General features: G+C 41.1%; 1 protein-coding gene across 2 annotated transcripts in view; it reads right to left on the reverse strand.

Annotated features, from left to right (window-relative positions):
* The window catches only part of CECR2 (CECR2 histone acetyl-lysine reader), a 161,541-nt gene extending 146,767 nt beyond the window's left edge, over positions 1-14,774 (reverse strand). The window contains exon 1 of one of the 2 annotated variants that reach the window (XM_074194957.1): positions 14,625-14,768. In XM_074194957.1, the coding sequence (XP_074051058.1) occupies positions 14,625-14,759 (135 nt within the window). In that variant the 5' untranslated portion in view covers positions 14,760-14,768. Of the gene's footprint in view, positions 1-14,624 lie in introns of both variants that reach the window. The other variant, XM_074194956.1, reaches the window with a different exon arrangement.
* Between the last annotated feature and the right edge of the window lie 1,130 nt (positions 14,775-15,904).

A 15,904-nucleotide genomic window follows, 5' to 3' on the forward strand; every position in this document is an offset into this window, starting at 1 on the left:
GGCCTCACTATTCCCTGAGAAAGAACAATATTAAATGATATTATATAAACTTAGTTGATAAAGCTAGCAGCATGCCTTTAGAAGATTTATTACAATTTTAAAATGAAGTTCTACAGTAAACAAACTACAAACTACAGAGAAATTCATGCAGCAAACTACATTGTGGTCTTAAAATAGCACAGCCACCCTCAACTTCACAAACCACCACCCCTATCAATCAGAAGTCATCATTATAAAGACAAGACCCTCCACCAGCAAAAGATTACAACTCACTGATGGCTCACTGATGGTTACCATTTTTAGCAATAAAATGTTTTTAAATTAAGGTTTATACATTAGCTTTTTAAACATAATATTGCTGCACACTTTGGGGCTACAGTATAGTTAATATAACTTCTATATGCTCTGGGAAATAAAAAATTCATGTGATATGCTTTATCATAATATTTTCTTTATTTAAGTAGTCTGTATTCAAACCTGCATCACCTAAGATATTCCTGAATACATACACACAGACACACAGACACACACACACACACACACACACAAACACATAATAGAGCACTGCAATAGATCAAGAAAGTTTAAAAGTGATAAAGGTCAAATTGATATTAGATATGGGGCAGTTAGGTGGCACAGCAGATAGAGCACGGGCCCTGGAGTCAGGAGGACCTGAGTTCAAATGTGACCTCAGACAGTTAATAATGACCTAGCTGTGTGACCTTGGGCAAGCCACTTAACCCCATTTGCCTTGCCAAAAAAAAATTGATATTAGATAGCATAAAATGGTAGAGAAGGCAGACAGTGTAGTTTAATTTCCTCCAATATTGGAGCAACAGGGGTGGTGGTGGTGGTGGTGGAAGAAGCACAGGATTGGAGTTTGGAGAAGTTAGTGGGGCAAGAATTTCAGCAATTGGGGACAGTAAAACTAAACTTATTACCAAAAATGTACTGAGATTTTAAAATGAGTGAAGTGATAAAAAGAAATAAGGGAAGAGAGTAAATGAGAAAAGTGGAGAGTGTCTGAAAAGGAAGGAAAGAGAATGACTTTAGGAGGGAGGCTCTAGGAGCTGGGAGAATGAGATTACAATGAGAGAATCAAAAAATATGAACTCTAGAGAAAACAAAAATCCCATCCCAGTATGTAGCTGAGGGGGAATGAAGATGAGGATTCTCAAAAGAGAAGGAATAGCCTTGAAAATAACATTGATAAAGGCTATATCAAACTACCAAAGGATTACTTTATGGAGCTAGAGGAAAAAAATGATAAAATTCATCTGGAGAAACAAAAAGTCAAGAATATCAAAGGAAATAATGAAAGATAGATGTGTAAAGGGTTGGGGGAAGGTCAAAGTACCACATCTTAAACTATACACAAAGCAGTAATCATCAAAATGTCTTAGTCCTGGTTTATAAAATAAAAATATCAATCAGATTTAGGTACCTAACATATAGAAACAGGTCAGCAGTCTACTTGTTGGATTAAACGCAACATGATTTTTTTTTTTTTTAGATTTTTCAAGGCAATGGGGTTAAGTGGCTTGCCCAAGGCCACACAGCTAGGTAATTATTAAGTGTCTGAGGCCAGATTTAAACCCAGGTACTCCTGACTCCCAGGCCGGTGCTCTATTCACTGTGCAACCTAGCCGCCCCTGCCCAACATGATTGGACAAAAACTTTTGGAAAAAGTATTAAAGTGGAATGCCAGGAACTAGGTATACACCGACATCTTAAAAAAGTTTACCAAATTAAGCTCAAATATAAAGAATGACATAAATCAGAGTAATAAACTACCTTTCACACAACAATGACCAAAAAAGGACCATCCCTTTTCACTGAAGATAAAATTTTGATTACATTAAAATTTAAAAGGTTTTGGACAAACAACATCAATAAAGCTAAAATTAGAAAGTGTTTCCTATCTTATAAAAAAAATCTCATTTCCAAAATATATAAAAACTAATTTAAATGTTTAAGAACCAAGACTTCTTTTCTTTGGAGGCATGAGGGAACACTACATGCTACTCTCTCCTTTTTTCTTTTCACTAATTAAACCAAGCTCTTTAATTGTAGTCATTAATTTTTTTAATATAGCCCTTTTACTTACTGAGATTTCGTGTTTTTTTTTAAGTTAATAAATACTTCAGGTGCTGTTAAGGGAGGTGAAGCTGAATCACTTGAACTTTGGGCTTCAGGAGAGCTAAAGGTTATCTATCAGCAATGGCACCAAGTCTGACATCAGTATGATGAGGTCTTATAATACAGGGGTCACCAGGAAGGGGTCAAAATGGCCCAAGTGAGAAAAGTTAAAAGTTTCTGAGCTGGAGCAGTAGTAGGATCAGGTCTTTGAGTTAAGGTTCTTCCAACCTGGGATGGATGGAAAGACTCAAAACTCAAAAACAAAAATAAAAAAGCATACCACAATGAATAAATGGTCAAAGGATATTAACAGGCAATCTTCAAAGGAAGAAATCCAAGCATCAGTAGCCATTTGGAAAAATCCCTAATAATTAGAAAAATGTAAAATAAACCTCTGAGGTTAAGACTGGAAACAAGCATATTCACGTACTCCTGGTGGAGCTGTGAGTTGTCATTCTGGAAAGCAATTTCGAACTATGCTATCCAAATTATTAAACTGGGTAAACACTATGACCCAGTGATACCACTATTAATCATAATCAAAGAAAGAGGAAAGGGACCTCTTTCTAGAAAAATATTTATATTAGCTATTTTTTTAGTAGCAAAAAACTAGAAATTAAAGAGGTGGTCATCAGAGAATGGTTGGCTAAATTATTATAGTACACGAACATATTGGAATATTACTGTCCCCTGAGAAATATTTTGCTTGATTATGTATACATTTTTCAAGAGTTTTGCTTTTTTCCCCCCTTAGGTTTTTGCGAGGCAAATGGGATTAAGTGGCTTGCCCAAGGCCACACAGCTAGGTAATTATTAAGTGTCTGAGGTCAGATTTGAACCCAGGTACTCCTGACTGCAGGGCTGGTGCTTTATCCACTGCTCCACCTAGCCACCCCTTCTTTTTTCTTTTCAATGGGAATAATTGAAAGGAATAAAAAAAATTTTTTTCTAGTTGAAAAAGAAAAATTTAACAGCTAGGTTGAGCAGTGGATAGAGCACCTGTCCTGGAGTCAGGAGTACCTGGGTTCAAATCTGACCTCAGACACTTAATAATTACCTAGCTGTGGCCTTGGGCAAGCCACTTAACCCCATTTGCTAGCAAAAACCTTAAAAAAAAGCCTTCCTCTTGAATACCTCCAGTGACAAAGAACCCATTACTTTTATAGTAATGGGTTCCTCATTGAGAGAGCTCTAATTATTACTAAGTTTTTAATAGAGCCTAGACCTGCCAACTTCTACCCATTGCCCCAGGGACCAAAAGATTCTAATTTCTCTTCCACATGACAACTATCGTTTACCTAATTCTGGACACTATGTTCCTTTTACTGTAAGCTAAGATCACATTAGGTTTTTTTGGCTGCCAATAGGCTTGACTAATTAAACTGGCAGCAGACTAAAAACCAGATATTTAGATAACTTAAGGTCCCTTACAACTACAAATGTATAATCGTATGAACCTCTGTCCAGTTATTCCTTTTCTATCATATATATACTTGTGAAGTTCATTTTTTTTAAAGAGGAATGAATGAATGAAAAATATTTATTTCATGTATGTATCACTATGTATCAAGTACAAAGCTAGACTCTGAGGATACAAATATAAATATGCATACACTCCCTACTTTGGAAGAGTATTCTATGGAGAACAGGACACACACAAATAAAAGATAAAAAAAAAAACTTTGCTTAAATCTAAATAAATTATATTGATATTATTCTTTTGCTTTACTACTCTGGAAACCCATTGAAAAAAGGAAAATAAAATTAGCCTGCCATGATAAGCCTGTCTTGATTATCTGGGATAACGTTTTCAATTTTCTAGGGTTCACTAATCATTTCCTTATTAATCTCTTAGAATTTTGCCAAAAATTAAAGTCCTAGTCTGTCCTAGTGTGTATACTCTCTTCTATGTCATTCCATGGTCCTGGAAGACTTTTCCCCACAATCTTTCAAATATCATAAGCAGTGGCCCTCCTATCTGCCAGTTCTTTAGCATAGTGAGAGACAATTTTTATGGGCTCAGTGACTTGAGTTTATTGAAGGCATGTGGGTGACACCTTAGTATTTCATTACTTATCTTGGTTTTAAACTAGTCAAGTTTTTTTTTTCTTTCATAGTAGAAGCTGAACACCTCTGTCTTTTTTCCATTTTCTATTATTACATTGCATACAAGAAAACTCCCATCCCCAAGTGGGATACTTCTTAATATAAGCTCAAGTGTCATTAGCTTTTTGACTGTCTTGGCACACAATTGATTCATACATGTTCCACTCATCTAAGTTAGAATTTACATTGATGAGGCATCATGGTATGCGACTGAACATTGGCCTGGATCAGGAAGAATCCAAATCTTATCTTAAAACACTTACATAGAAGACTAATCTTGGGTAAATCACCTAGAAATTTCTCTTAAAACTTCCATTTTCTCAAATGTAAAATCAACATTATAAAAGGGACCCAGCTCACAGGGTCATGGGTGAAGATCAAATTGGGTAGTAATGTATGTAAAACCCTTTGCAAACATTAAGATGGCATTAAATTACATTATTTTTTTAGCCCAATATATTATCTTTTAAGAAATGACCCATGTTCTTGCTTACTAAGATCATTTTTTTGTATTCTGTCATGCAATCAACATAAAGAGTTCCCAGTTTTATGTAATCTACAAGTCTGATATCGTGCTGTCAATGACTTCATCTAAATCACTGATAAAAATATTTAACAGTACCAGATCAGACAGTTGGAGAATGAACTCTTCTGTAGACTTTGTTTACCAACTCTTTGGTTCAATCAACCAGTTTCAATACCTCATCACTTCATCTTGTCCACAAGGAAAACATGAGCCTTTCCATATATTGTTCATAAGGAGATCAGGGAAGGTCTTCAAAAATTCATAGGATAAAATCCTGAAATGAGTGGAAACCTTAGCATTCAAACTCTTCCCCAGATTGATCCCTAATTACTCCTTTTACCTCATCTCCTTTCTAAACATACCAATCTATACTCAAAAGTTATCCAAGATCCTCTTTTCTTATCTAAAACTTCCTCTCTTTTCCAAGACCCTGATGTCTCCCTTAGTGTCCATGTGTTGACCTGAAGTATGTTACATGCTAGCTCTCATCTTTCAGTCTCAGCTTCCACATATGCAAAAAAGAGGAAAATGTTTGTACTTCTACCTCACAGGGCTGTGAAGATAAAATGGGATCATTGCATGTAACTATTATTTTTGGTCTAGATGTTATACAAATGTAAGTTATTCTTATTCCATTTAATAGCTAGATAGGCAGTGGTTAGAATGTTGTACTTGGAATCAGGACTCAGCTTCAAATCTGACCTCAGACACTGGGGGACCCTGGTTACCTAGTTTTCCTAGCTGTAAAATGGAGATAATGGTAGCATCTACCTACCTTCCAAGGTTGTTGTGAGGATCAGAGGAGATAATTATTGTGCAGCATTTTTATTGAACTTGGCCCATGGTAACATATGTATATATATACATATATGTTAACTAATATTCATATTATTCCCCAATTATGCTAAAAACCTCCTGTGAACTAAATTGATTAACTCAATCTAATACACACACACACACACACACACACACACACACACACACACACACACACAAAGACCTGTAAGATAGGTGATATTATTCCCACTTTACAGAGGAAATTGAGTTTTATAGCAATTAAGCCACCTGGCAACAGGCACACTACTTACGTGTCGGAGATCTAAGGTTGCATTAAGAGTCCAGAAAATAATAACAATAACAGCTAGCATAACAGGTGCTTTTATATAATACTTTAATGTTTGCAAAGCACTGTTGCACATATGAAACCTGTGTTCAGAGGACAGCTAGGTGGAGCAGCGGAAGAGTACTGGGCCTGAAGCTGGGAAGATCTGAATTCAAATCTTGTCTGTCACTCACTAGTTATTACTTTGGGCAAGTCACTTAACCTTTGCCTGCCTTAATTTCCTCAACTATAAAATGAGGATAATGTAATAAATAAGATAATATTTATAAAGTGCTTCACACACAGTGCTTGGCACATACCCACCTAATCTCTTTTTTTTTTGCAAGGCAGACGGGATTAAGTAGCTTGCCCAAGGCCACATAGCTAGGTAAATTATTAAGTGTCTGAGACCGGATTTGAACCCAGGTACTCCTGACTCCAGGGCCGGTGCTTTATCCACTGCGCCACCTAGCCGCCCCACCCACCTAACCTCTTAAATCAACCATCCCTTTTCCAAACCCATTTCTCTACCAAAATGCCAAAAATATCTATGTTCAGAATGTGATAGCGTGAGAGTAACTGATTGTAACTGTGAAAATTCCTTTTATTTTTTCCTCCCAATTTCATTCTTGCAATTGCATATAGCAAGATCTGTTATCTATTATTCACTACTAAAAATGATTTAAAAGAGTTTTTTTAAGTTTTTTAAAAGACTTAGTTCTTTAGGGCTTTTAGGATTTAGGAATTTTGGCTTAGAAAGTTTCGCATAGAGGAGAGTATATCAATGACTAGCTTCACCATACAGGAGGAGAAAAGCTTTAAGAGAAGCAAGAATGAGAAGGGGATTAAAAAATCAATTCTGCAGCAGGTCAACCAAATTAACAATGTGTTAGGATAGACTAAATTGAATTTTTTTAAAACCACCTTTTCTCATTACAAAAACTGTAGTGTATATCTGTAAACAAAGAACTCCAGAACACAAATTACAGAATTGTCCCCCTACCTAAAAGAATCCCTAACACAATCTTATGGGGGAGAAAAGGATACAATAAGGGGGAGGGAGAATTTGCCAAGGGAATAGATCTGTTAATTTAACACGATTTCTGTCAAGCAAACCAATTGCCCTCTGGAGCCATTGTTACTGAAACAATGCAGACCCAGGAAAAGGGCACCCATTAAAAGAAACAGACCTAGTGAAAGTCAATGAGATTGTTTAAAAGGATTCTCTACTGTAAGGAAGAGTTTCTAGGCAGTATTGTTCTCATTCAGAGTCATCACTGGGGGAGGGGGAGGACTTCAAGGTTCAACAAAATTCTTGCCAATTTAAGACTTTGATACAGTTGCATCCCTGATCTTTAAAATTCTGTTCCTTCATCACTTCTCTTGCTTTTATTTCTTAAAGTACATATAACTGAATACTGGACTTGATCGCTAGACCAGCTCCTTCATTTTGTTTAAGAGGAAACTAAGACCAAAAGTCATCTAAGGTCATCTTCTGATTCTCAAGAATTACTAGAAGGGACATAAAACTATGCAAAATAAGATCCAAGAAGCATAAGAGTTATGCAACAATTATTCACATATTTGATTTTGATGACTGACATCTTAGCAATAGAGGAATACTAGCCAATTCACCAACAGCTATCATGCTTTCTGGGCAAGTCCCAACTTGAAGACTATAAAGAATAATTTTAACAAGACTTTGTAAAAGAGTTATCTTCTGTCAAATCACATGTCTAAGTTTAGGATTTGGAAAACATGATCACCATTCAGTTACTCTCTTTGAGAAACATCAGTTTACTCTGATATGTAAACCCAAATGTTTCCTATGCTGCTCTTGGAACTAAAAAATTATGGAAGGAAACATAATAGGCATTAAAATAAAAAAAAAACCTAGATGATCAATAGACCTCAATCCTCAAAGGATTCTTTACCTTATTTCTAAGAGTTTAATCACCAAAACCCAGAAAAAAACTAATAAGCTTTAAACAAATATTTCAAATGTTATCTCAAGGGATATAAATACTTTTGTATGGGTGACCAGAGCTGAGAAAAGGCCATTAAAAATATGTGGAGAAGATATACTACATAGATATATATATAGATAGGTTGCTGAATTGTTTCAATTGCGTCCAACTCTTTGAGACCCCATTTAGGGTTTTCTAGGCAAAGATAATGGGAGTGGCTTGTCATTTCCTTCTCTGGCTCATTTTACAAATAAAGAACTATGACAAAAAAAATTTAAATGATCTGCTCAGCATCACATAGCTACTATTAAGTATCTGAAGTCACATCTCAACTCAAATCCTCCTGACTGCAGTTCCAGAACTCCACCCAATGTTCCAAATAGCTGTCCAGATAAAGAAATTACATATATATATATATATAGCGCTACATATAGATATGCATACATAGTTATATAAAGAGAAGATATACATATACAATACAAACACACACACACACATCCCCCAAATAGCTGATCTCAAGTAGTTATTTACACTGACAGTCATTTGATGACAACAAATAGATGGTATTCATTTTCCACCTCTAGTCCACTGCAGATTACTGCTCAGGTCAGCCAATGTCTGCCCATCCCTGGACTCTTCCCCACCCCATCCCAGATAAGTACAACAATGGAAGATAGAGAAAAGTGGTTGGAACCAGCAAGACAAAAAAAAAAATGAGCCCCCAAATCTAGTAAATATCACCTATTTTTAGGTTCCGGGGGAAAAAAGGAGATAAGAAACATAAGACACTATCATCAGAGAGACTAAAATCAAAAGACGGAAAAAAATGAATCTTGAATCACCACTTTTGGTGAATCCAGATGGTAAGCACATCAGGGTGCTTTATTATTAAGTTAAAGAGACATCTTCTAGGACTAACTTTTCCCCCTCCACATCAATTTGAAAATAAAAACTTTTGAATCCCCCCAAATCTTTTGAATTCTTCCTTTAAGAATTGAATCAAAAAAGGTAAATTTATTACATTTGAAGCATCAACATGAAGGGTTAGAGAGAAAAGTTGTATAGGTTTTAAGTCCTAAAACTTGGAGTATGCCAAAATGTTCCCTCCCAAAATGAGGAGTACTTAACTTCTGTTCCTGAACTCTTGACCTGGTCATAAGGAAGCCCCTCCACAATCCTTGGCTATGCAATGCTCAAGACTTTTGTAAAAAGGAACCCAGGTCTTGCCAAGCAATGGTAACTACTGAAGCCAGCATGGGAGCTGCTGTTCCATCCCCCTTTTCCCATAACAATGCACCAAGCTTGGCCTGATGGATGTACTTTTGAATCTGAGTGGGCCAGCTTTGCATCTCCTTCACCATCCCAGACCTCCACCATTTCAGCCACTTCTCTTAACACTTTTTATTGTTTTGGGTTTTTTTGGCAAGGCAATGGGGTTAAGCGGCTAGGAAATTATTAAGTACCTGAGGCCACATTTGAACTCAGGTACTCCTGACTCCAGGGCTCATGCTCTATCTGTGCCACCTAGCCACCCCTTTTAACACTTTTTAGATTTAATTCCCAGGGGGAAAAAAAATCAATATGCTTCCCAGATTTCTAATATATACAGATGCAAACAGTACACATCTGGAAGAGGCTTTGCTTTCCTTCAATGTTAGTAAATGACAAGGGGCAAAAGGTGTGCTTCCACTGTATGACTAGCAAAGAAAACAAAAAAACCTCTTACCACACAAGCAGAGAATTACTTAGACATCCCCAAATCATTCATTCACTACCTGTAGCTTTGTTGGTCTTTTATTATCAAAGAATCTAGCTGAAACTCAAATTATTTCTTAATTAAAGGAAAGTAAAAAGGTTTCTTTCCTATTTCTTGAAAAAAGAATCGACAGTTTTTGTCCTAGGTATTTCTGAAAGAGCAAAGCAGGATCATCTCCATGAATGCCAGAGAAAAAGAGAAAATGAGACTATTAAAAATTCTAAGGTCCCAGGAATAACAGTAAACTACATATCAAACAAGTAAAATTTACTTTAAAGTCTCTTGACTCACCTATATATCAGAAGCAAGCAGTAAGTTAAATAAAAGGAACACCGTTTTAAGAAAATAACATAAATAAAAGCATAGAAAAGTCAAAAATGAAATCTTCCTTCAAGACATCTCATATGTCAGAACAAAATCCAATGTTTGTTTTCACAGGAATTGTGAAGCAATGAAAAAAATGTATCCTTTGGACACAAAATCCTATTTATTTCAAACTGACTCTTCAGATTACCAGCCCCATATGCCTCAGGGAAGAAATTAATTTGTACTGGTAAAAAGTTGGTAATTATGAGTCAAAAGACTTGTCCTCAGAATCTTGAAGTACTTCAACTCTTTCATTTTGCTAACTGCTGAAACAGCAAATCACCTGCTCAAGCTCCCACTGACAGTAAATAGAAGAGTAAGTCATGACACAATGGGTAAGAGTGCACAGCCAGAAGTCAGGAAGACTTGAGTTCAAATCCAGTCTCAGCCACTACCTAGGTATGTGTCTTCAGTTTCCTCAACTGTAAAAATGGGAATAATAATAGCATCTACCTCAATGTGTTACAGTTAGGATCAAATGAGATAATTGTAAAGTGCCCTAAAGGGCCCTAGTACTCATTCAGTATTTCTCTTCTCTTCATCAAACTAACTACCTCATAAATAAATTTAATCACACAATCAAAATCAACAAATGAAAAAAATGTATTCTTATCTTTTACATCTTTGACAGTATAGCCTCTTAAAATCCTAAAACAACCACATTTATCCTCCTAATACTTTTCAATACTTTTCACTTAGAGAGGAATAATATATACCCTGGAGGTCCAACCCTGAGCCCTGTTAATAAGGATAGTAGTTCTGAATGCAAGCCAGCTCTATGTTCAGCTCTCCTCACAGACTGCTTTCCAGAAAATTAAGCAAGACCAAATTTAACCTCAGCTGTGAAGTAAGCCAGATGCAAATGTGGGCCTCCAGAGGTGAAAGGGTAGGGCATCGCCCCTTTTATCATTGTAAATATGGGCCCCTTGGAAGCTTCACACTGGTTGGTTAAAGGCTCTCCTCTTTAAAGATTTTACTATCAATAGGAAGGGGGAGGGGAATTCCCTTTTGGAGGGAGTTACATCACTGGAGAACATTCTCTCCTTTCAAGATTTCACACTGCATAAGGGATTCCCCCTCCTCAGTAATTCACATCCTGTTTAAGGGCTTTTCCTTTACAGAGAATTATCACATCCTGTTTGATAGTCTTTTTAGACTACCTTTAGTCCCATCTGAACTCACATTAGGGAAAATTACTTATCTTAACATAATCTGTTTCAATGTTACCAAGTAGAGTTTGAAAAAAGCTATCCTTTAGTATATCTCAACATAATCTCAGAAATCCTAAATCTTGAACTATAAAACTTACAGATGAGGCAATTTACAGCCCACAGCTTTAAGAGGAAATAAATGATCAAAAATTCAAACCCTTGAAAACATCTCCTGCTCCCACAACACTGAAAGTTAAATGGAAATCAAGCTATTCAGGATTCAATGGCTAAGTCATAAAACTACAGAAAAGAGGGGTAGATAGGACTATCAGATCTCTAGTACCTAGAATAGGGTATCTGGAGACCAGTGTCCCCTGGTTACCTCACCATTAGCTTTGAGCACATTTTATCTAGGTTTTTATGTTTTATTTCCTCCTCTTGGTTCTATCTTTACTCCCTCCCCTTTCAAAAAAACAAACAAAAACAAATCTTTCTTATTTAAGCTAAAACCACCACAGAGTTCCAGAGATTTATTACTTATTTTTACTTGATACTCTGGTGAACCATGTGACCACATGGGCTGGGGGGATTCAGGAAACTTGAATCCCAGGCCCAAATCCACTAATAACTAGTTATGTATCCTGAGGGTAAATCATGTAATCTTTTTACACTTCAGTTTCTAATTTGCAAACTAGCATAATAATGTATGTTTATTTTGTTTCATAGGGGCATTAAAATTATTTTAAAGACTCTAAATGAATAAAAAAATCATACAAATACAGGGGATTAAATATTATTAGGTTCTTGAGGGCATGGATTTATCATAGTGTTTCTTTTACATCTTCTAGAGTGCCTGGCACCCCACTGGGTACATAATGGGTCCTCAATAAATTCTTACTGAATAAAATCAACCCTCATCTTGCTACTTTTACCCTATCTGTTCCCCCCCCCCAAAAGAATACATAATACCAGGGACTATACCACGATGTAAAGACAATAAAATTTAAAAAATATTCACCAAAACAGGAATTATATTGGTAACCACATTAAAAGCATTCATAAACATCCTTTGAAGTGGAGTTAATTTGTGAAACTTTATAGTTATATGTACAATAATTTATGATTACTCTGGTATGGAGGCTTGTTTCATTTTGCACATTCATTTTCTTTTTTCTTAATGATTTTGTGTAAATGTATTTGAATAACCACTCCGGTCAGTAGACATGTATATATGTATATTAAATAACTGAAGGAAATACAACAGACTTTTAAGAAAAAATATACTGTGGGTCAGCAAGAAGCCAAAAATGAACCTGATTAGCCTGGCCAGTTACCAGATTTAAAGGATTATTCATTTTGGTTCCAAATATGAAACACTGCAAAGTTTAAGTGTTATTGCAGAAGGAATATAATTTAACATAACATTTTTCTAATTATGGGAAGCACGAGGGTCTTAGGTCTAACTTCATCTATCCTGAGTGCCTCATGACAAATAAAAACCAAGGACCCCCTTGCTCCCCCCCCCCCCCCCCAGTTTCAGAGATATCACTTCCCATTGTAGAGCGAACTGGCCATCATCTGGCCAATCATCTGGCCAAAGATGATTGAAGTCTTTCCCAACTATAAAAAGTGATTCATCATGAAATCTTGTTTCTGGAGCTTCCCTAAAAAGCATGATGTCTGATAGCAGCTCAACAACATGGAACATTCAGACAAGCAGGTGTCTGAATCTTAGTCTGGCCACCTTCTTTTCTCCCCCTACCCCCTTCAAAAAGGAAAATCAAAGATCTCCCAAAAGAAGGACAATGAAGTCCCCAGGATTCAAATGCCAACTCCTCTTGCCATAAGCATAAGAATATAGTTAAAGCAATATGCTAAGGCTCAAAAACTAAGGCTTGATTTCCCCTAAAGTGATTCTAAAAAAGCATTGACTCTATTTTAAAATGTTTTAGAAACTTTTAAATGACTAGTTTCTAAGGAAATTAGACAAAACGCACAGAAAACAAAAAAATGCAAGTGCAGCGAACAATTAAAAAGCAACATGTTTCAGTAAAGATAAACCTTTTTTCTCTGAAAATGTTTATTTCCTCGTCCTCAAGCATCATGTGAATTGATGGTGTTATATAATACAATGCTTCCAGTTAATCATGTATTTCAGATGGCTATATTATTGTACTCCAGGAGACACGAAGCATTACAATGATGATCTCAATTAGCCGCACTTCAGTATCACATTAATTTATTTAACCAGGGACATTTTTAAAATTTACATTGTGTCAACTGGCTCTCCATGCTTTAAAATTTAAAGTCAACCAATAAATGGGAATCACAGATCTAGTTAGAAAAGAGATACATGGTCTAGATTTTCATTGGTTATACTTTAATTACTTCAAGTAAAAAAAAATCACTGTTGTACTTACTTGTGAACCTCCTATAGAACATTCCCTGTACACACGTAACCTGAACATTTATCCAATCTGATGGGCACTGGGCAGGAAGAGGAAGACTCCCGCACATTATCTAGTCCCCAACAGCGGTCACGATGGCATCATCACACAACCTGTGCAACCCAAGCACCTCCACTACAGCCACCATTTTGAAAAGCAGGATAATCCCCCCCACTCATAGTCCATCTGAGCAGGAGACTATCTCGAAAGTTTCTTGACTCATCCCCTCCCACACTCTATAACTTTATTTTTTCCCTTTTCCTCCAAGGTGTCAGAAATCTTGTAGGATGTAGTAAGTAAAGTAAGAATGACAGAGCTCCTCGCGGCAGACGATTCTTCCGAAGTTCCTCTTCCAAAGTTTGCAAGAACCAACAGTACAGAAGGGAAATGCTGAAGTGATTCTGTCTTCCGAGAAACAGAGGGGGGAAAGCTGAGGTCCCCATCCGCGCAGCCTGGGCCTGGGGGCCGGCGGCGCCCCCGGGCAGCCCCCCCGGCCCGGGCCCGCGCCCCCCGCCCCCCCACCATTTTCCTCGCGGCACTCGCTGCTGGAGGCGCAGGTTCCCGCACGGTTGCGCGCGGCTGAGGAAAGCCGGGCACAAAGTGAAGGGGCCCCGGGGCCCCGCGGGGGCTGTGGGGGGCCGAGGGAGCCCCAAACACGCGCGCGCCCAGGGGGACGGGCACTACGAGTTCTTCGTGAAGTCGTCAACGGGGGGGCCCCGCGCGGCGGGCGCCGAGTCCACGAGCTTTGTTCCCAGACAAAAAGGGGGGTGGGGGGCTGCACCCCGGGGCGCCCGGGCTCGGACCGGCACAAAGCTCGGGCCGAGCCTGGGGGGGGGGGGGGGGCGCGGCGGCCCGAGGGCCGTCAGAATAACGGGGGAGCGGGAGGAACAAAGTTTGGGGCGCGGGGCCCGGGCCGCGCCCCCCGCGCAGGCCCGCCGCCAGGGCAGCACAATGGAGCCCCCGGCCCCGCGGCAGCGGCGATCGCGCGTGTCCGGCCCGGCCCCGGCCCCCGGGGCCCCTCCCCAGCCCGCGCCGCGCCCCGGGCCGGCCCCGCGGACACTCACCTCGATCTCGAAGTCGGGCAGGCGGAAGGCGGTGCGAAAGAGCGAGCAGAAGTGCGCGATGGCCGGGACTTCCCACCAGGAGCGCAGCTCGCCCAGCGCCGCCGCGTCCTCGCCCGCGCCCTCCTCCGGGCGCATCTCCCGGCCGCCGCGGCGGCGGCCGCTGGCCCCGCGCGTCCCCGGCCGACCCCCGCGCGTCCCCGGCCGACCCCCGCGCTCCGGCGGCGGCTGCTGCTCAGGCCGCTCCTCGACGTGGGCATGGGCCGCGGGCGGGCGGCGGGCGCGGGCGGCGGCGGCTCTAAGGCCGGCGCGGCTCGGGCTGCGGCGGCGGCGGCGGCTGGCGGCGGCGGCCCTGGCGCGGCCCCATCCCGCGGCTCCGGCTGCTCCGACTGCCGCGGCTGCTCCGACTGCCGCGGCCGCCGCTGCTGCCCCCACTTCCATACAATATAATCATCACACCGCTGGGGAAAACAGATGGGGCCGGGGGGAGGAGAGCAGCCGGAGGAGGGGGAGGCCCGCGGCCGGGGGCGGGGCCGCGCACGAGGAGGGGGCGGGGCCGGCCGGCCGCACAACAACAACCCCGGGCCCCGCCGCGCGGGGGTGGGGGGGGGTGGGAGCGGGGCCGCGCCGCCCCGCCGGGGCAGAGGGGCGCCCCGCGGGAGCAGCGCCCGCCGCCCGACCCCGCACGCGCCCGCCGTCTTCGTCTCGAAATCTGGGGCGGAAAACCTGCAGCTTTTAGGAGGGGAAAACCAACTAGGACGGCTGCCCCCCCCCCAGGGTAGTGGTTGCGCCCTTTTAAAGGGCCCTAGGGTGGTGCTTTCTGGAGGGGCTACATCCGGAGGCATGCACATGTGGGCGGGTTACGGCCCATGCAGATATGGGGGAGAACCAGTGACGTGCGCGGCCATCGCCTGCCCCAGGGCGCTCGGGCTCCTTTGGAGCCCTGCGAGGATGGAGTCCAGAGTGCTCCGGGGAGGAGGGGGAGGCACCAATCGTCGGCCTTCCAGAAACAGGGACCCCCCCCCCAGCCCACATGTGACCGGCCGCAGAGAAGCCCGGGAATGGAGCCCCGCTACCCCGACACCCCTCAGTGCACGAAGGTCGCCCGAGGCAGCGCGCACAATTAGGCGGCAGAAAAGCCGGCCGGGGCGGGGGGGGGGGGGGGGGGAGCCCCGATTTAGGGAGCTGCGTCCCTGGTGCGGCAGGCCGGCAGACCCAACGGTCCTGAGTTGCAGACGTCAGGCCATTCAAAATGTGCAGAAACGCGAGGCAAAGAGGCTGTG

The sequence above is a fragment of the Macrotis lagotis genome, chromosome 7 (genome assembly GCF_037893015.1).
Source record: "Macrotis lagotis isolate mMagLag1 chromosome 7, bilby.v1.9.chrom.fasta, whole genome shotgun sequence".
NCBI lineage: Eukaryota > Metazoa > Chordata > Mammalia > Peramelemorphia > Peramelidae > Macrotis > Macrotis lagotis.